Genomic DNA, 20,530 nt, shown 5'->3' with positions numbered 1-20,530 from the left:
TCGCAGAGTAGGATGTAATCTGCCCCATGCAATTTTAGAAAGTAACTTTGAAACAGCCGCACATGTATGCGTGTAGGCCGGCTCGCACCAAAGGACGCGGCCATTTTATAACATACACGCTTATATGCACGCATGGTTAAAAAACTGGCTGTATGGATGTAGAAGTGCGCAGAAATTTATATGGTTGCATGCATGCGCATGCAAATGCCGCCTCTACTCGTAAGTGGGGGAATTTTATAAGGGACGCGTGCCAATGCCATAGGGAATTTTCCCAGTTTGTTCCCAGTTCACCCAGTTAAGGGCTAGGACTTCCCAAACCCCCAGTTTTATAGTCCCCCCCCCCCCCATTAGCCCTGTACCTTAAAATACTGCTGAATATCCTACATTTTTTTAAAATTTTTATTACTTACACGCCATCCATAGCAGTAGTAAAGATACATTGGGGGGGGGGAGGGAGGACCCTGACACGCAGTTATGCACATAAATAGTTACGCGCATATTTCATGTTCAAATCCCGGAACGCCCATGTCCCGCCCAGACCATTCTCATGCCCCACCCCTTTTTCTGGGCTCTCTCACTTGTGCGCATACTAGGAGATATGTGCGTACACAGGCAGCTTTTAAAATCCGCTCCTTGCGTGCCAGCCAGACATACTCTTATATCTCCCAGTTTGGGCATGCGTCAGACTTTTAAAATTCACCCCTTAGTGAATGAAAGCAGAATGTAAATGTTTGAAATAAACAGAGTTAAGATGTGCCGGATTGCCGACGGCCACCCTGCTCCCACATCGAAATTACGACCATGGCCCTCACGACATGCTGTAAATGTACTTTAAAAAAAGGCAAACAGAATTAGAGACTGTGAAAAACAGTATGGCACTCACATGGTCCTGGATCTACTGAAACCAAAGCACAAAACTGAGACAGGAAGAGACAACCATGGCAACATCACCCGCAGGCAAAACATGCTGTGCAAAGCAGAACTAAAGGAGGAGCCGTACATAACCCACAGTGTAAGTTGGGGGTAAAAGCGTGAACAAAATGAAGCATCAATTCATGTTTTTGTTTTTATTTCTGCACTTATACTGTATGTCACACCAGAACACTTTACAATCAATTACATACAGGTATATGTCCCTTCCCAAGAAGCTTACAATCTAAGTGTGAACTTGGGGCAATGGAAGGGGAAGTAGCTTGTCCACAGTCACATAAGAAGTGCCAGCGTGAGAAGCAGAATTTGAACACTGATCTCCTGGGTCCCAGCCCACTGCATTAACCAGTAGACCACTTCCTCTCCCTATATCTTACCAATCTGAATACCAGACTCAAAACAATAAAAAAGCGGTGTTTTATATTTAAATTCTGATGATACATAAACCTTCCCAAATACCAACACTAACAGGATGAAATTTATAGAAGACCCAATGAAGTTGCTGTATTAATATGTTTTTCAACATTTAATTTCCATATGAAGGTTCTGCTTTTATATAGGTAACAAGCACTAGAACTAATTCAGTATTTTAAAATTTTGACTGCAGAATTCCAGATGTTTTGTCGCAGAATCTACACTTACCTGCTGCAAAAAGCTAGGGGCTTGATCAAACATTTTCATCTTTCACCATCAACTGTATTAAAAATGTTTTACTTGCTATTTTTCAATAGTGCCTTTTACACTAATATTATACATCTCTCTGTTCTCCATAACAAAAAAAAGTTTTGTTCTTGGGACTTAGTTCACACTTAAAGTTCCTGTCCTTCTGGTATCCTTGTCGAGCCTGAGCCTACTGCTTGGTGTTATGCTCAGTAATAAAAGTGTGTGAAGTGGAAGAGGCAGGCAAGACTGTACATCACACCACTTAAAAAATGCATTAGAAGATGCAAATGCCAAAAAGGTGAATTTTAAAAGCTGGAAACATGCCAAATATTGGGGGATGGGCACGTATCTGGCTCTTGCACACGCCCACCCGATTTTATAAGGCGGCCATGTGTGCGCACAGGTGCTGAAGCGCGAATATCTTACATCGTCCAAAATATGGGCAAGGTGGGGGTGGGGGCATTCCGGGGCAGGGCAAGAGATGTGCGCACAAGTACCTACACGCTTGAGTGCGCACCGAGGATCAGTGCATTCTAACTTTACTACTGCTATGAGGAGGAGGTGTAAGTTAAAAAAAAAAATTGACAGCAATCTGTAAGGGATTTGAGGGGCCTGGGGTGACTGGGGAACGTGTAGGCTAAAGAACCAGGGGAGTTGGGAGGACCTAGCAGAACACTGGGCAAACTGGTCGGTGAACTGGTGAAACTGGTCCTCGGCTAGATGCGCGTCTGTTATACAATACAGGTAGTTGCGTGTCCGAAAGTCAACTTATGCTGGTGGGTGCACACAAGCTTAAAATTTGAAGCACGGATAAGCGTGCCTAGACTATGTTATAACATGCACGTTTATGTGCATGCATATTATAAAACTGCTGCATCTCTGGTCACGCAATGATGCATACGTGTACATATGAGCCTGCGTGCCCATCTGAAAGTTACAGTCATACTGAATATGTAAACAAGACGTTCCACAGTGAACTAATGGAGCTTACTTTCTGGGATGTGTGTACATGTGGAGCCAAAGAGCTAACATACCCTTCTCAGGACTGCCCTGTATAAAACTTTATTAAATAACATTTTTGGGACAACAAATGTTAATTAATAGTATGGCAAATAAATTAGAAAACTGTGTTTTTTTATGAAAAAATCAAGTTCAGGAGATGCTTGGTTCAGATTGTCTTGTCACAAGATACCTATATATCTAACATTTGTATTGTAAAGTTGCAATAGACCTCTTGTCTGTTATGCTGCTATTCTAATGGGCTGTAAACTGTTTTGAGTGAATTTTGTATTCAACGAGGCAGGTAATAGTTATTTATTTATTTTATTAATTGAAATGATCAAAGGTTTGCACACAATGAATCTGAAAGAACATAAGAACATGCCATACTGGGTCAGACCAAGGGTCCATCAAGCCCAGCATCCTGTTTCCAACAGTGACCAATCCAGGCTACAAGTACCTGACAAGTACCCAAAATCTAAGTCTATCCCACGCTACTGATGCTAGTAAAAGCAGTGGCTATTTTCCAAGTCAACTTGATTAATATCAGGTAATGGACTTCTCCTTCAAGAACTTATTCAAACCTTTTTTAAACCCAGCTACACTAACTGCACTAACTACATCCCCTGGCAACAAATTCCAGAGTTTAATTGTGCACTGAGTGAAAAAGAACTTTCTCCGATTCGTTTTAAATGTGCTACATGCCAACTTCATGGGGTGCCCCCTAGTCTTTCTATTATCCGAAAGAGAAATAACCCATTTACATTTACTCGTTCTAGACCTCTCATGATTTTAAACACCTCTATCACATCCCCCTCAGCCACCTCTTCTCCAAGCTGAACAGTCCTAACCTCTTTAGTCTTTCCTCATAGGGGAGCTGTTCCATTCCCTTTATCATTTTGGTCGCCCTTCTCTGTACCTTCTCTGTACCTTCTCTATCGCAACGATATCTTTTTTGAGATGCAGCGACCAGAACTGTACACAGTATTCAAGGTGCAGTCTCACCATGGAGTGAAACAGAAGCATTATGACTTTTTCCATTTTATTCACCATTCCCTTCCTAAGAATTTCTAACATTCTGTTTGCTTTTTTGACTGTCGCAGCACACTGAACCGACTAATGTGTATATGCCTTGGTTAAAAGGGCAACTAAAACTTAAATTCTGGATTCCCGTTGCAAATCTACCGATTTACCACGTCCCATGTTTTTCAAGTTTAGAGAGTTGTGCTTTTTATCTTTCAGCTGAGGAAAGCCATGCATGTGGTAGGATGTTCTAGCAGACCACTTAAAATCTGCATATAAGAATACAGGGCCATTAACAGATGAGACTTGGCAGCAGATACTGCTAAGCATTTCAATATCTATCAACATAAATATCTGAAGAACTTGTAAAGTATTTTGGGTAACTGACAAGATATCTAAACCCAACCAAAAAAGCGGAAGTGAGAGGAGACAATTTTGCTTAAAAAAGGAAACAGAATGGATATGTAAATGAATTACTTTGCATCTGTTTGGAATAAACCACTAAGAGATTGATTTTCTTCCCATTTATTTGCATGAATGTGGTATTTTTGGCCTGGCAGCTTCCTCCTTCTCCTTTTGTGCTTTCCCAACTAGGTCTGCAGTAACCATAAACCTTCGAAACCAAGTTTCCTCCTCTCCCCCCTGCCCCCCAGTTTTTAATCCCTCTTTCATCTTATTGAGCCATTTCGGTGACTGAGAAGCAAAACCCGGGTTCCCCCAGAACTAGCGCCTTCAAGAGCCAGCAGTTTTTGCTCTCAAAGGACCTACTGAGACTACCTTCCTCCCTCCCAGGGGCTGCGAATCCTGCCCCAATAACTCTCCCAGCCCTTTAGGAGATGGTCTAACAAATCAAATTTGGGTCTCTTGCACAAAGTATGCCATTGTTCTAGCCCTCCAATGAGCGTTTGATCCTTATACTTTTCATGAATGGTGCAGTGCACTATTTATAGGTTACATTATGATACTGTTAAACTGACAGACAATATGCAATTTGTTTGTGTTTTACAGAAATGGTATATTTAAACTGGTGATGAGCTGTGACATTTGTATACCGAGAAGCAGAAGCAAGAGATATATTGGGGGGATTTCCTCCTCTGCAAGATGTAAGTGTTGCACGTCCCGGCCGCGTTGGCACCACGGCCCGGCCCTGCTCAACTCGCACTTCCATCAACCAGCTCAGGGCACCCCTCTCTCACAACCGCAACAGTTCAGGGCGTCCTCGGGCTCCCAGTTTGCCATCGTACTCACAGGCCTCACAGAGGAGCTCCCGTTGGGGCTCCACGGCGTCGGCGACCTCGGCCACACCCCTAGCCAACGTACAGCCCTTTAAAGGGCCCAGGGCGGGAAAACCTGCGGGGTCGCCTCCCGATGACATCACATAGATGCACTATTTAAGGCGAGGCCCTTTCCCCAGGACCTCACCTTGGCAACTGGGTCGACACCGTTGGTGTAGTGAGTTTGCCTTCGTGTTCCAGTGTCTCCTGTTCCAACGTCTCTTGTTCCAGCGTCTCCGTGTTCCTGTGTCCTCCGTTCCCAGTGGCTCCGTGTGTTCTTGTATCCTTCCCAGGTACTACCTCTCTGGACTGACCTTTGGTACTGACCTCTGCCTGCCTGACCATTCTCTTGCCTGCCACCTGGAACTGACTACTGCCTGCCTGACCATTCTCTGTCTGCCGCCTGGAACTGACCTCTGCCTGTCTGACCATTCTACTGTCTGCTGCCTGGAACTGACCTCGCTTGCCTTGACTATGCCCGGACTGATTCTGGTTTTGACCCCTGCTTTGTCTGACCTCTCCTGGACTGATACTCTGGCTCTGACCCTTGCGCTTCACTCAGACACTCTCCTTGCCTCCTGTTACCATTTGGCCTACCTACTTGGAAACTAACCGCGGCTCTCACTTGGCTAGACCTACAGGCGCTGCCTGCCTCGCTCGGAGACCTCCCAGGAACCGACGAGAGAGGGAGCAATTTTAGATCTAATTCTCAGTGGAGCACAGGACTTGGTGAGAGAGGTAACGGTGGTGGGGCCGCTTGGCAATAGTGATCATAATATGATCAAATTTGATTTAATGACTGGAAAAGGAACAGTGTGCAAATCCAAGGCTCTCGTGCTAAACTTTCAAAAGGGAAACTTTGATAAAATGAGAAAAATTGTTAGAAAAAAACTGAAAGGAGCAGCTACAAAAGTAAAAAATGTCCAAGAGGCGTGGTCATTGTTAAAAAATACCATTCTAGAAGCACAGTCCAGATGTATTCCACACATTAAGAAAGGTGGAAAGAAGGCAAAACGATTACCGGCATGGTTAAAAGGGGAGGTGAAAGAAGCTATTTTAGCCAAAAGATCTTCATTCAAAAATTGGAAGAAGGATCCAACAGAAGAAAATAGGATAAAGCATAAACATTGGCAAGTTAAATGTAAGACATTGATAAGACAGGCTAAGAAAGAATTTGAAAAGAAGTTGGCTGTAGAGGCAAAAACTCACAGTAAAAACTTTTTTAAATATATCCGAAGCAGAAAGCCTGTGAGGGAGTCAGTTGGACCGTTAGATGATCGAGGGGTTAAAGGGGCACTTAGAGAAGATAAGGCCATCGCGGAAAGATTAAATGATTTCTTTGCTTCGGTGTTTACTGAAGAGGATGTTGGGGAGGTACCCGTAATGGAGAAGGTTTTCATGGGTAATGATTCAGATGGACTGAATCAAATCACGGTGAACCTAGAAGATGTGGTAGGCCTGATTGACAAACTGAAGAGTAGTAAATCACCTGGACCGGATGGTATACACCCCAGAGTTCTGAAGGAACTAAAAAATGAAATTTCAGACCTATTAGTAAAAATTTGTAACTTATCATTAAAATCATCCATTGTACCTGAAGACTGGAGGATAGCAAATGTAACCCCAATATTTAAAAAGGGCTCCAGGGGCGATCCGGGAAACTACAGACCGGTTAGCCTGACTTCAGTGCCAGGAAAAATAGTGGAAAGTGTTCTAAACATCAAAATCACAGAACATATAGAAAGACATGGTTTAATGGAACAAAGTCAGCATGGCTTTACCCAGGGCAAGTCTTGCCTCACAAATCTGCTTCACTTTTTTGAAGGAGTTAATAAACATGTGGATAAAGGTGAACCGGTAGATATAGTATACTTGGATTTTCAGAAGGCGTTTGACAAAGTTCCTCATGAGAGGCTTCTAGGAAAAGTAAAAAGTCATGGGATAGGTGGCGATGTCCTTTCGTGGATTGCAAACTGGCTAAAAGACAGGAAACAGAGAGTAGGATTAAATGGGCAATTTTCTCAGTGGAAGGGAGTGGACAGTGGAGTGCCTCAGGGATCTGTATTGGGACCCTTACTGTTCAATATATTTATAAATGATCTGGAAAGAAATACGACGAGTGAGATAATCAAATTTGCAGATGACACAAAATTGTTCAGAGTAGTTAAATCACAAGCAGATTGTGATAAATTGCAGGAAGACCTTGTGAGACTGGAAAATTGGGCATCCAAATGGCAGATGAAATTTAATGTGGATAAGTGCAAGGTGATGCATATAGGGAAAAATAACCCATGCTATAATTACACGATGTTGGGTTCCATATTAGGTGCTACAACCCAAGAAAGAGATCTAGGTGTCATAGTGGATAACACATTGAAATCATCGGTTCAGTGTGCTGCGGCAGTCAAAAAAGCAAACAGAATGTTGGGAATTATTAGAAAGGGAATGGTGAATAAAACGGAAAATGTCATAATGCCTCTGTATCGCTCCATGGTGAGACCGCACCTTGAATACTGTGTACAATTCTGGTCGCCGCATCTCAAAAAAGATATAATTGCGATGGAGAAGGTACAGAGAAGGGCTACCAAAATGATAAGGGGAATGGAACAATTCCCCTATGAGGAAAGACTAAAGAGGTTAGGACTTTTCAGCTTGGAGAAGAGACGACTGAGGGGGGATATGATAGAGGTGTTTAAAATCATGAGAGGTCTAGAACGGGTAGATGTGAATCGGTTATTTACTCTTTCGGATAGTAGAAAGACTAGGGGACACTCCATGAAGTTAGCATGGGGCACATTTAAAACTAATCGGAGAAAGTTCTTTTTTACTCAACGCACAATTAAACTCTGGAATTTGTTGCCAGAGAATGTGGTTCGTGCAGTTAGTATAGCTGTGTTTAAAAAAGGATTGGATAAGTTCTTGGAGGAGAAGTCCATTACCTGCTATTAAGTTCACTTAGAGAATAGCCACTGCCATTAGCAATGGTTACATGGAATAGACTTAGTTTTTGGGTACTTGCCAGGTTCTTATGGCCTGGATTGGCCACTGTTGGAAACAGGATGCTGGGCTTGATGGACCCTTGGTCTGACCCAGTATGGCATTTTCTTATGTTCTTATGTTACCTTCCTGAGGTCTCCAGAGCTTCCAGTTCAGGTCTAGCTCATCCAATTATCAGCCGCGCACCCTTGCTCGTGGTGAGTACACCTCTCTGGGAGGCCACCAGAGGCCCACCTAAGTCCAGGTGGTCTGGGCTCAACCTGCGGAAACCCCGGACTGTTATTGGTGAAGCTCCAGCTAGCCTCTGTCTCCTTGTGTGCTCCGCCTCCTGGTGGCAGGCACTATCTGGGTCCGACCAGAGGGCTGTACCAATCCTGCACCAAGCCAAGGGTCCACCTCCAGCACAACAGTAAGTTACTGAAATACAATTTATCAAGTTGAAATAACATTTTAATTTTGGTCATAGTGCATGCTGTCGCTCCTTGTGACCTTGGGCAAGTCACTTTACCCTCCATTGCCTCAGGTACAAAACTCAGATTGTAAGCCCTCTGGGGATAGGGAAATACCTACAATACCTGAATGTAAACCAATGTGATATCTCAGATTGAATGTCAGTATATAAAAATAATAAATAAATAAATAAATATATCTGGGTGATCCTTTGCATGGCTTGGGTAACGCACTTGCTAAGGAACTTGCTAATTGAATTTTCTAGTCTGCTGTATTTTTATACTTAACAACATATGCATCTTTATTACAAGCACAACACTTCTTTTTAAGAAATATTCTTCCTGGAGGCTGCTTTTCAAAGGATTGTGCTTTATTTCTGCTTTATATGCATTAGTGTGATGTTTTTGTGGTTTTCTGATAAGAAGGCTGTAGCCCTGTGGGAGCAGTGTTTGAACAATCTTTAACAAACACTTATGATCCACAGCCAGTAGTGAATTTCTGCTGGTGCATGTCAGGTCACTGATCTGAAACCTTTTTTTAAATTTGCTTCATTTTTCCCCATTGGGAAAAAGTGGAAGGCGGAGGCTGCCGCTGGCCCCAGTCCGGCACCTTATTTTATTTTATTTTTTTAATTAAAATGACCACTGTCCCCAGCGATGAACATAAGTATGAATGAGAAACATGGATTCTTAAAGACATATACGTTTACGAGACAACAGTGAAAAAAATACCTGTAAGATAAGCATGTCTTGTCTTAGATCATCTCCATGCTTGAAGATAATTCCAATTGTTTCATTTGATAAGGCAGTGGGATCTGCACATTTAAACTCCAGCCAAAGAGGCTTTTTCTTTGATGCCATTACTTTGCATTTTTCAACCTGTAATAAGTAACCAGCATGGTTTTTCATAAATGTAACAAGTATATAATGACTTTTTGTTCTTACGGAAGAAGTGCACTTGGGCTTGCTAATGATGCAATAAAGGAACTAAAACCAGTACACACCACAACTGGAAACTGTCTGACCCTAGAGCTTTGCAGAGATGTAACTTTAGCAACTCAGGGCCCAGTGATTCAATGATTACTAATTAATGCTCACACTTTGCAAAGGACTTAACTTTATTATATTTTTTAACTTTCTGTGTTGCTAGATTTTCAAATATACAAGCTTGAAACAAATGTATTTCAAACAGCTAAACAAAAGAGTGAATTATTTGCATTGAAAAAAAGACAAAATTATCTAGTAGAGCCAACATCAAGAGCTCCACCAAAAAAAAAAAAAAAAAAAGGAAAGCGGCAAGAGCCAAGGAAACAAAACATAACAAGAGAAAACCTAAAAATAAAAAGTCAGGATATGCCAGCTATGAGTTCAAAAATCTGTTAGGAAGCAAAATAAAAAAAATCATTATCTAACTCACAGAAATAAGGCAAATTACCCCAGATCATCCTCCACAAGAAGATAAATTTTACATAAATCATTGAAATCACTGGTTGATTTACTCCCACCCAAAAAACACATCAGAAAGCTGATTTGGCTCCCAAAATATATACTCAGCCCCTTTGCAAGAAATAAAACATCTAGCAGGATATTTGAGAGCAAAGTGGCTCCCAGTTTAACAGCTTTAGTCTACAAAGTAAACAACTGTTTTTCCTTTTAAACTGATAACGCAATATATAGCAACAAAAACACTCAAACTGAGCCAGTCTATAGACATCTAACGCTAGAAACCATAAACAACTTAGCCCTATTATAAAAGAACAAATGCATAATGAGATTTTTGTCTGGACTGAGGACAAGAGCAACCAACAGAGTCCTGGTACTTGAAGCAGTAACTGATGAAGTCTTCCAATTCTTGGGTTATAGTGGGCAAAGCTGGTAACGAAGAAACAGAAAGTGGAATAATATAGAGATACAGGAGGCAAAAACTACCACTCTGGAATGACTCAGTCCCTGATAAGCTGTGTACCAATGCTTGGGAAATGAACAGCAGGAGTATTCAATCCATCTAGAAGTAATTAAACTGTCCTTTGTAGACAAAGCCCTGAAGGTCTCAAGTTTTTCTCTCTCTTTTTTGATCAAAATTTGCCACAGTCAAAGTCAGGGACTAAATAGAACTCTCTGCCATCACCACTTTGCCCTTTGTGTGATCAGCTCTGAGGGCCTGTTTGTTGGGGAGCAAACCCCGAGATCCTGAATAGCAATCTATAACAGTGTTTCCCAACCGGGGTGCCACGACTGAACGGCGGCAGGAGTGCCGTGAGAAGAACCAGGTATGAAAAGACGAGGCGCAGGCAAGTCTTCCGTTTTCCTCCATTCCTGGCCTGCAGGATGTCCTCCTGCCAGTAGAGGGCTTTGGAGAACAGCACCTATCTGCTGCTGCTTCCCTCTCTGCTGGACCTTCCTTGCAAGACTCGCTGACCTCGTGCTGTTACTTGTTACTACTGCATACGCAAGCCAGCACAGGAGGGAGCAGGAGCAGCAGGTAAGTGCTGCTCAGAGTTCTACTGGCTCCGGGTGGGGGGGGGGGAGGGGAGGGAAACAGCTAAATGTTCCATGAGGTGTGGGGAACGGAAAAATGAATGTGTCATAGGGTGTGAGGGAGAGGGAAAGGAAGGTGATGATGTCAAGGCGGTAAGGGGAGGGAAGGTAATTTTGGCAGGGGGTGGGAAAGAGGGAGGATAATGACAAAGGCTAGAGGAGCTGGGTGGCTGGGCAAGGAAGATGATGATATATCAGAGGGGTAGAAAGAGAGGGAAGGGAAGAAGATGATAATACCAGGGAGAAGGAATATTAAGATGATGATGGTGCCAGAGTGGTGGAGGGAAAGGAAGAGAAAGAGGGGGTGGAGAGAGAAGGTGATGCTGCCATGGGTGAGGGAGAGAGAGAAGGGTAAAAAGTGATGCCAGGGGAGATGGAAGAGATGGTGGTGGTGATGGTGGTGGTGGTGATGCCAGAAGGGTAGAGAGAGAGAGAGAGAGAGAGAGAAGGGAAGAGAAAGTGGTGATGATGTCAGATGGATGGAGGGAGAAGGTGGTGATGATGCTAGGGGATGGAGGGAGAGGGGCTGGGGGAGAGGGACGGTGGTAATGATGTCTGGGGAGAGGGAAGAGAAGGTCGTGATATTACCAGGGGTGGAGGGAGAAAAAAGAAAAAGCGGTGATAATGCCAGTGGGTGGAGGGAGAGGGGTTGGGAGAGAGGGGAAGGAAACAAGGTGAAATCAGGAGAAAGGGAAAAGGATGTGGTGGTGATGCCAAAAGGGTGGAGGGAGAGGGAAGGTGGTGATGCCAGGGTGTGGGGGAGAAAGAAGGGACGAGAAAGTGATGATGCCAGAGGAAAGGAAAAAAAAAGTGATGATGCCAGGGGGAATGGAGGGAGAGGAAAAGGAAGGTGATGATACCAGGATGGTGGTGAAGAAGGAAAGCAGAGTTGCTTACCTGTAACAGGTGTTGTCACAGGACAGCAGGATGTTAGTCCTCACATATGGGTGACATCATCATCAGGATGGAGCCCAATCACGGAACACTTTTGTTAAAGTTTCTAGAACTTTTTGAGCGGCACCTACTGGGCATGCCCAGCATGGCACCAACCCTGCATCCAGCAGGGGTCCCCCTTCAGTCTCGTGTATAGGAAGAAGTACGTGTGAAAAATAAAATAAATCACAAGCGAACCCAACTCCGTGGGGTGGCGGGCGGGTTTTGTGAGGACTAACATCCTGCTGTCCTATGAGAACACCTGTTACAGGTAAGCAACTCTGCTTTCTCACAGGACAAACAGGATGGTAGTCCTCACACATGGATGAGTAGCGAGCTGAGGATGCCCGAGCAATGCACCAAATGCACCCAAAGACGGGCAACAGGCACAACAACAGGGGTGGATTTGGGTAGGAGGGCATTCTGAAAACCATGGTAGGATGTTGGGTAGTTAAGCCGAGAATAATGTTGTAGGATAGACTGGCCAAAACATGGAATCTTGTCGGCCAGCCTTATCCAAGCAATAATGGGCTGCGAAGGTATGGAGAGAGCTCCAGGTCGCAGCCTTACATATATATCAATAAGTGGCACCAAACGAAGGTGTGCCACAGAGGTTGCCACGGCCCTAACAGAGTGTGCTTTCACACGGTCTTGTAGCGGAATGCCTGCTTGCTAGTAGCAAAAGGAGATACAGTCCGCCAACCAGGAGGAAAGGGTCTATTTTCCCACTGGATTTCCCAATTTGATGTTATTGAAAGAAACAAATAATTGAGTGGATTTCCTGTGGGCTGACGTGCGCTCCAGTCCAGGGAATGTAGAGCCTTTTCTCCTGGGTTTGAATGGGGCTTGGAAAGAAAGTAGGTAAGATGATAGATAGAGATTAAGATTAAATTCCGACACTACCTTTTGTAAAAACTTAGGGTGTGTATGAAGGACCACTCTGTCATGTAGAATTTTAGTGTAAGGCGGGTAGGTGACTAATGCCTGTAACTCACTAACTCTGCGAGCGGATGTGAGAGCGAGAAGAAAAATTACTTTCCAGGTGAGATAGCGGAGATCACAGGAGTGGAGAGGCTCAAACGGAGGTTTCATGAGCTGCCCTAAGACTACGTTAAGGTCCCAAGTGGGGCCGGAGGGCGCAATGGAGGTTTCAGGTGGAGCAAATCTCTCATGAAGCATGTGACTAAGGGCTGTGTCGAAATAGAGACATCTCCTACTCCATTGTGGAAAACGGCTACCGCACTAACATGCACTCTTATAGAGGAAGCTTTCAGACCTGATTCTGACAGATGCGAGAAATAGTCCAGAAACTTCGCAGTGGAACAAGTGAAGGGGTCTATAGACATGGATGTGCATGTGCACCAGACCGTAAACCTTTTCCACTTGGAATGATAAGAGCGTCTCGTGGAAGTCTTTCATGAAGCTACCAGGACTCGGGATAGCGACTCTGAAAGGTTAAGGGGTTGAAGTATTAACCTTTAAACATTCAGGCAATCAGCGACGGGGCCTGGAGATTGGGGTGGCGCAGGCACCCATTCTGAGTTATCAGAAGCGGATCCTTCCCTAGAGGGATGCGCCGGCGAACTGATAGGTCCTTGAGGATGGGGAACCAGACTTGGCATGGCCAGTGAAGGGCTATCAGAATCATTAAGTCCCTTTGTAACTTCACGAGAGTCTTCGATATGAGTGGAAGTGGAGGGTACACGTAGAGACCACCGCTGGACCACGAGAGGGCGAAAGCGTCGTGTCCCTCGGCTGTGAGTGGCGGCTGCGAGTGAGCGAGCAGAAGTTCTCTACTTTGCGGTTATGGATGGACGCAAAGAGGTCTATGTGTGGGTACCCCCAACGTTGGAAGATTGTGTCTGCTACCGTAGGGTTGAGGGACCATTTGTGCAGATGGAAGGTTCGACTCAATTGGTCTGCTAGAACATTATCCACGCCCGCCAAGTAGGTCGCTCTGAGGTACATCGAGTGGGAAAGAGCCCACGCCCATATCTGTGCAGCTTCCTGACACCGAAGGTAGGAGCCCCATCCCCCTTGCTTGCTGATGTACCACATCGCTACCTGGTCGTCAGTTTGAATCAAGATGGTCTTGTTTGAGAGGCAATCCTGAAAGGCTCTGAGGGCATATCTGATCACTCGAAGTTCCAGGAAATTTATCTGGATGTTTGGCTTCCTTTGGAGACCAGGGACCCTGAGTCTGTAGGCTGTTGACATGAGCACCCCAACCTAGATTGGAGGCATCTGTCGTTAGGATAATTTGAAGCTCTGGAAACTGAAAGGGAAGGCCTTGAAGGAGATTGGAGAGCTGCATCCACCAGGCTAGCGACAGGCAGAGCTGTTTGGTAATGTGGACAATGCTGGACATTGGATGGTAAGCCTGAGTTCACTGGGACTTTAGAGTCCACTGCATGACTCTCATGGCAAGGTGTGTCATTGGAGTGACATGTACAGAGGACGCCATGTGACCCAGCAAAATGAGAAAATGACGAGCTGTCGAATAACGCCGATTCTGGAGGCATAGTGCGAGGGATATGAGAGTACAAGCTCGATCCTGAGGGAGGAATGCTTTTGCCTGCATGGTGTTCAGGTCGGCTCCTATGAAGGTTAGGGTTTGAGATTGAACTAAGCTGGACTTGGGGTAGTTGATCAAAAACCCGAGAGACAGCAATGTATGGATAGTTAGACTTAAGGAGGCTACTGCATCCCTCTGAGTCGGAGCCCTTAACAGCCAATTGTCGAGATAAGGTTAGACATGGACGCCTTGACATCTCAGGTAGGCCGCGACCACTTTGAGGCACCTGAAGACTCGAGGAGCGGATGCTAGGCTGAATGGCAGTACCCGGTACTGAAAATGCCGGGGGACAACCAGGAAACAAAGGAATTTGCGGTGGGATGGAGTGATTGGGATGTGTGTATACGTCCTGAAGATCTAGAGAGCAAAGCCAATCTCCTCTTTGTAGAAGAGGCAGTAGAAAACCCAAGGTCACCATCCTGAACTTTTCCCTCTGTAGATATTTGTTCAAGGCACGCAGGTCCAGTATTGGACAAATGCCCCCTGACTTTTTTGGGATGAGGAAATACCTGGAATAGAACCCCTGCCCTTGCTGGGAGAGGTGCACTGGTTCTATTGCCCGGGATTTCAGGAGGGTTGATACCTCCTCTTCCAGAAGAGAGGAGTGGTCGGATGATCCCCACGTTGGCCGAGGTGGGGAGTCTGCTGGTACTGACAGGAAGTTGAGGTGGTAGCCTTGGGTCAGTACAGCAAGCACCCACTGATCAGAAGTGATTGTGTGCCCTATAGTGGTGAAGTGGCACAACCAACCGCCGATGGGTACAGATGGCAGAGGAGGTTGGCTTATGCTCTCCAGCGAGGAGTCAAAATCCAGCAGCTAGGCCCAGTGGAGGGGCTGGCTGAATCATCTGAGGTCGGGATTGTCTGGCTTGACCTTTTTGGTAAGGTCGGGAGGGGCAACCTCGAATAGGAGGAGGATAATGTATCTGTGGCTTGAAGGACGGCCGCTTAGAGTTTCTTCGGAATGTCCTTTTAGATGTGGACGGGAAATCAGTAGGCACGGACGAAAGCTGGCGTAACATCTTGAGGTGATCTTTGAGCTATGTTACAGTCTCCTGAATTTTGTCCCCGAAGAGATTATCACCAGCACAGGGCAGGTCAGCCAATCGGTCCTGTACCTCTGGTCTCAAGTCAGAGGACTTTAGCCCGGCCCACCTTCATGCACTAATTCCCGCTGCAGACACCCTAGAGGCAGTGTCAAAAATATCATAGGCAGCACAAACCTTGTGCTTGCCAGCATCTATACCCTTTTGAGCCAGGGCATTCAGTTGGTCCTGAAGCTGGTCTGGTAAAGATTCAGAGAAATCTTGGATTTTCTTGTACAGGTCTCTTTTATACTGGGTCATGTATAACTGGTAGGAAGCAATGCGAGAAATAAGCATAGATCCATGGAAAACATGACGGTCAAATGTGTCTAGGGACCTCTTTTCTTTTCCTGGAGCAATGGAAGAATGAGGTTTAGAACGTCGTGCTTTTTTCTGGGCTGACTCCACAACCACAGAATGGTGATCCAGCTGTGGTTTTTGGAAGCCAGGGGCTGTCTGTACCAGGTAGGTGGCATCCATTTTCTGATTCACCGGTGGTACAGAGCCTGGATGCTCCCAATTTCTCTTCAGTAGGTCCTGGAGAACTTCATGAACAGGTATGGACATGATCTCCTTGGGTGCATCTACGAACTGGAGTACTTCCAGCATTTTATGTCTGGAATCCTCTTCCGTCTGAAGTTGGAATGGTATGGCTTCAGACATTTCCTTTATAAAATTAATAAAGGACAGGTCCTCTGGAGGAGAACGTCTTCTCTCCTCAGGGGGAAGACGGCTCTGAAGGTAGATCATCAGAATCCTGGGAAGAATCATCAGTCCACGGATCATAAGGTTGATCACCGGCTCCCATAGGATCTCCAGAGGGGAGTAATGGTGCTATTCCTGAAGGACCAGGCCTAGGCATCGACAGCATCAGAGGTGGCACTGACGGCATCGATGTTGGCACCAATTGAGGACGATGGGGTACCGATGGCAGTATAGGCACCGATGGAACCGGTGACATCGATGGGTGAGTTGGTGGCAAGATCCCAGATGGCGGTATGGGTATCGGTGTTTCTTCGTCTTCTCATGACAAAGGTATCAGCGTGGAAGGCAGTGGACATACCAGTATCCTCGGTTCCACCGGTGGAAGAGCATCGATCAGCACATCCAGTCTGCCTAGCAGCGGTGCGAGCACCATGGGTATCGGGTCGGTGACTGGGGCTGGCATCGGTGTCGGCGTCTATGGAGATTGGAAACTCTGCAGTGCCTTACCGATGGCCTCTTGGATCATCCGATCCAATTCCTCGCGGAAGCCTGGGGCATGCAACCCCAGCTCCGGAGTAGGAGGCAATACTGGCGTAGCTGGAGGGTCCACCGGTGAAAGTGCAGTCGCGGCAACCGGCACCAATGTAGGTGGAGAAGGCTTCGGTGACCCAGTCGCAGAGGAGGGTGGGGCCTTCTCTGGATGGGATTTCTTTGTCGGTGGTTCTGTCGACGCCGATGCCGAGGGCTTGCCCGAATCAGCGGATTGAGCCTTCCGATGACGGTGTCGACGCTTTTCACAATGTTCTCCTTGGTCCTTCTCCTGAGGCGATGAGGAAGAAGTCGACACCTTCAGAGTAGTCGGTGCAGGTCAGGTAGCACTGGTGTCCCGCTGCTGGCAAAAGGTCGATGGCACCGGCTCAGATGATGTCAAAGCAGTCAATGGAATCGGGGGTTTTGACTGAAAAAGAAACTCCATCATCTCTGACCGGGTCTTACAGCCCTTCGGTGTCATTTGGGCACATTTGGTGCAAGTTAGGAAGTCATGGTCGTACCCGAAACACAATACACAAACCCTATGCGGGTCTGTGATGGACATTGTCCGAGGACAGTCGGGGCACCAACGAAAACCTGATGCCATGGCTTTGACAATAATTTAGCCGCAGTGCAGTTGATGGCCAGTAGGCCCTGAAGGGAAAACTCGACGGGAATCGACCGCAAATGAGGGTAAAGCCTTACCTTTCGACTGTGGAGTATGGAATCAATAGGGAGACCCCTATGGGGTAGAATTGTTTTGAAAATTTTGAAAGAAGTTCCGTTAGGAAAATTCCTGTCAGGAATCTCTAGAGAGCTCCTTAACCCGCGTGGCTACTGCTGCGTGGAAAAAAGACTGAAGGGAGAACCCTGCTGGATGCAGGGTTGGTGCCATGCTAGAAACTTTGACAAAAGTGTTCCGTGATTGGGCTCCATCCTGATGATGTCACCCATATGTGAGGACTACCATCCTGCTTGTCCTATGAGAAAGGAGGATAAGGTGATGATGATGATGCTAGGGCTTTGAAGAAAGAGAAGAGAAGGTGATGGTACCAGGTGGTGGGGGGAAAAGAAAGGGAGAGTGATGACAGCAAGGAATAGAGGGAGAGGGAAGGTAATGATGCCAAAGCTGGAGTGACAGGGAAGAGAAGAAGGTGATAGAAACATAGAAATGATAGCAGAAAAGGACCAAATGGTCCATCCAGTTTGACCAGCAAGCTTATGGTAGTATCTGCCGTGCAGGTTGCCCCCATGATTTTCAGTTTCATAGACTGTAAAAGTCAGGGTCGTCACTGGTTGCTGGCTGATTATGAAGGTGGTGTGCCACGACACAAAAAGGGTTGAGAATCGCTGATTTATAACATTATCAGGGTTATGTCTGCAGATGTCATACACCCTTTTACCGTGAGCTCCTCAGTTCTCAAATATGCGTAAGAACATAAGATGTGCCATATTGGATCAGCTCAAAGGTCCATTAAGCCCAGCAACCTGCCTCCAAAAGTGGCCAGTCCTAGTCATTAGGAAGCACCTGGCAGATCCTGAAGAGCAGATCTATTCCTTGTTGCTCACTCCCAGGGATAATGCAGTGGCTTCCTCAAGTCCACCTGCCTAATTACCGTTTATGGGCTTTTCCTCTAGGAAGCTGTCCAAACTGCTTTTAAACCCAGCTAAGTTATATTTCTTGACCACATCCTCTGACAACAAATTCCACAGCTTGACTGGAGAATCTGATATAACAGATCAGACATACTCACTCATTGGCAACCAAAGTGCAGGCAGAAAGGGGACCCCACACAGAGGCCTTAGGCTGGGGACTAATCTGTCCCGGACAAAACAGTGCCGTGGCAGCTTCAGGTCTCGTGTTCTTCACTGCACTCGCAGAAGTCAATATTGTTGTTCCATCCTTCCCTTCCACTGCCTCTGCACAGACACTCTCTGCAGGTCTCTCTTGCTGCACTGGCAGATACATCGTCAGACTCACCCACCAGCACCAACAGAAAGCCAAAGCTGTCCTCAGGGCTCTTTGATGGCATCCTCAGATGGAAAAGAGTGAAAGCCTCTCTTACATTTAGGCATTATGCCTAAAGAAAGCTACAGAGTCCAAAAGAAGGGCGAGGGGAATGTTTTGTCCTAAATGTCTAGTGCCTGCAAAGTACTGTATTTTTCGCTCCATAAGACGCACTTTTTTCCCCCAAAAGTGGGGGGAAAATTTCTGTGCGTCTTATGGAGCAAATATAAAAAAAAACAACTAACTACAACCCCCAAACCTCCTGGCTCCCCCCCTCCCCCGAAGACCTGCCAAAAGTCCCTGGTGGTCCAGCGGGAGCGATCTCCTGCACTTGGGCCATCGGCTGCCAGTAAATCAAATGGCGCCGACGGCCCTTTGCCCTTACTATGTCACAGGGGCCCCTGTGGGGGCTACCGGTTGTGGGGGGTTGAAGTTAATTAAATTTAAAGGGTTAGGATGGGGGTTGTGGAGGGTTGTAGTTAATTAAATTTAAAGGGTTAGGATGGGGGTTTTCCCACAGAAAGAGAACGATAAAAGTTTTCTGATCTGGGGAGTGGACCGAAATGGCCCTCCCCAGACCTGAAAATGAAATGGGGAAAAAAAAATGTTATGCACTCCCTTAATTTGCTCCATAAGATGCACTGACACCCGGGAACAGAGCCGGTTTAGCACACTTTTTTTTTTTTTTTTAAATTTCTCCCCTCTGAATCCTAGGTGCGTCTTATGGTTAGGTGCGTCTTATGGAGCAAAAAATATGGTACTTATTTTATAATTCTTGTATATATGCTGTATAGACTGAAAAATAAAAAAGGGCTAATCATTATACCAAAACCTCACAATGTGCCTTAAGCCTCCTTTGTTGCAGTCTACTGCAGGTGAAACCAACCAAAGGCACTGCCTATCAAGCAGATCATTTTTTATTTAATCTTCAACACTGCTGCACATATCCTTCCATTTTATCTCCATATCCAGGGGTGCATATCTCACTTTGGTTTCTGGATAATCTCGCCATTAACAAATATTCCTCTGCAAGAATTTTAAGTTGCATGCTTGGTTTTAATCCATTTCTTGCCTTCCTAAGATTCACTGAATGCAAATTCAATCAATGACTCCCTAAACCTTCCCCTCCAAACTTGGTATTACTCTGTTCCAGTGATCTGTCTCTCATGCTATACAAGAAATTAGTCTCTCAAGTGAGTTGCTACACTAACATTCAAGCTCTGAAAACACTTTCTTTTTGAGGGAGGGGAATATAAAAGTGCACAATAAACCCTTTACGCTACTATGACGTGCAGCCTGTAAGTACTTCAGGTGATGACTACCTCCGTTACTTTCCACAAATAAATGAGTCATCAGCACTTATGTTGCACTTAAATAGACATTTCCTGCAAGTGAAAATGTAAAGATTATAATCAAATACTTACCACCAGTATCCCAGCTCGCATCCCAGGGTCATATGGAACTCTAAAGCTTTCAGGAAAATTTGAACTCTGCAGTTTGTCGAGTTTTTGTCTCAGCAGCATGATAACTAAAAAAAAAAGGGAACAAAAAAAAATGCCTTTGAATATGGACCTCATGCTGCAAATAGCAATCCAGTGGTATACAGAAGAGATATATTCCTGCAATTTGTTCTGTACATCAACATTCTGTATATAGAAACTTATTTTCCCTGTTGATGTCCATTAAAAACCAGATGATACGTTCTTATGTACATAAGGGAGGTGCCTCTATTACGCTCCTGTACAACAAAAAGAACCTCCCCATAGGATAAATTAATGTGACTCTTTTGGCTACTTTCCATGTTCTTTGCTCATATTTTA

The 20,530-nt window shown here is 45.4% G+C and overlaps 1 protein-coding gene across 5 annotated transcripts in view; it reads right to left on the bottom strand.

Annotated features, from left to right (window-relative positions):
* PIK3CG (phosphatidylinositol-4,5-bisphosphate 3-kinase catalytic subunit gamma) overlaps positions 1-20,530 on the bottom strand; it is a 138,051-nt gene that overhangs the window by 62,407 nt on the left and 55,114 nt on the right. For all 5 annotated transcript variants that reach the window (XM_029616445.1, XM_029616448.1, XM_029616447.1 and 2 more), the window contains 2 exons: positions 20,135-20,238; positions 9,068-9,214 (listed from right to left, as the gene is read on the bottom strand). In XM_029616445.1, coding sequence (XP_029472305.1) covers positions 9,068-9,214; positions 20,135-20,238 — 251 coding nt within the window. The remainder of the gene's footprint in view (positions 1-9,067; positions 9,215-20,134; positions 20,239-20,530) is intronic.

Source organism: Rhinatrema bivittatum, chromosome 9 (assembly GCF_901001135.1).
Source record: "Rhinatrema bivittatum chromosome 9, aRhiBiv1.1, whole genome shotgun sequence".
In the NCBI taxonomy this organism is placed as follows: Eukaryota; Metazoa; Chordata; class Amphibia; order Gymnophiona; family Rhinatrematidae; genus Rhinatrema; species Rhinatrema bivittatum.
The sequence above is the reverse complement of the archived record's forward strand: the minus strand, read 5'-3'. Positions and strand labels throughout refer to the sequence as shown.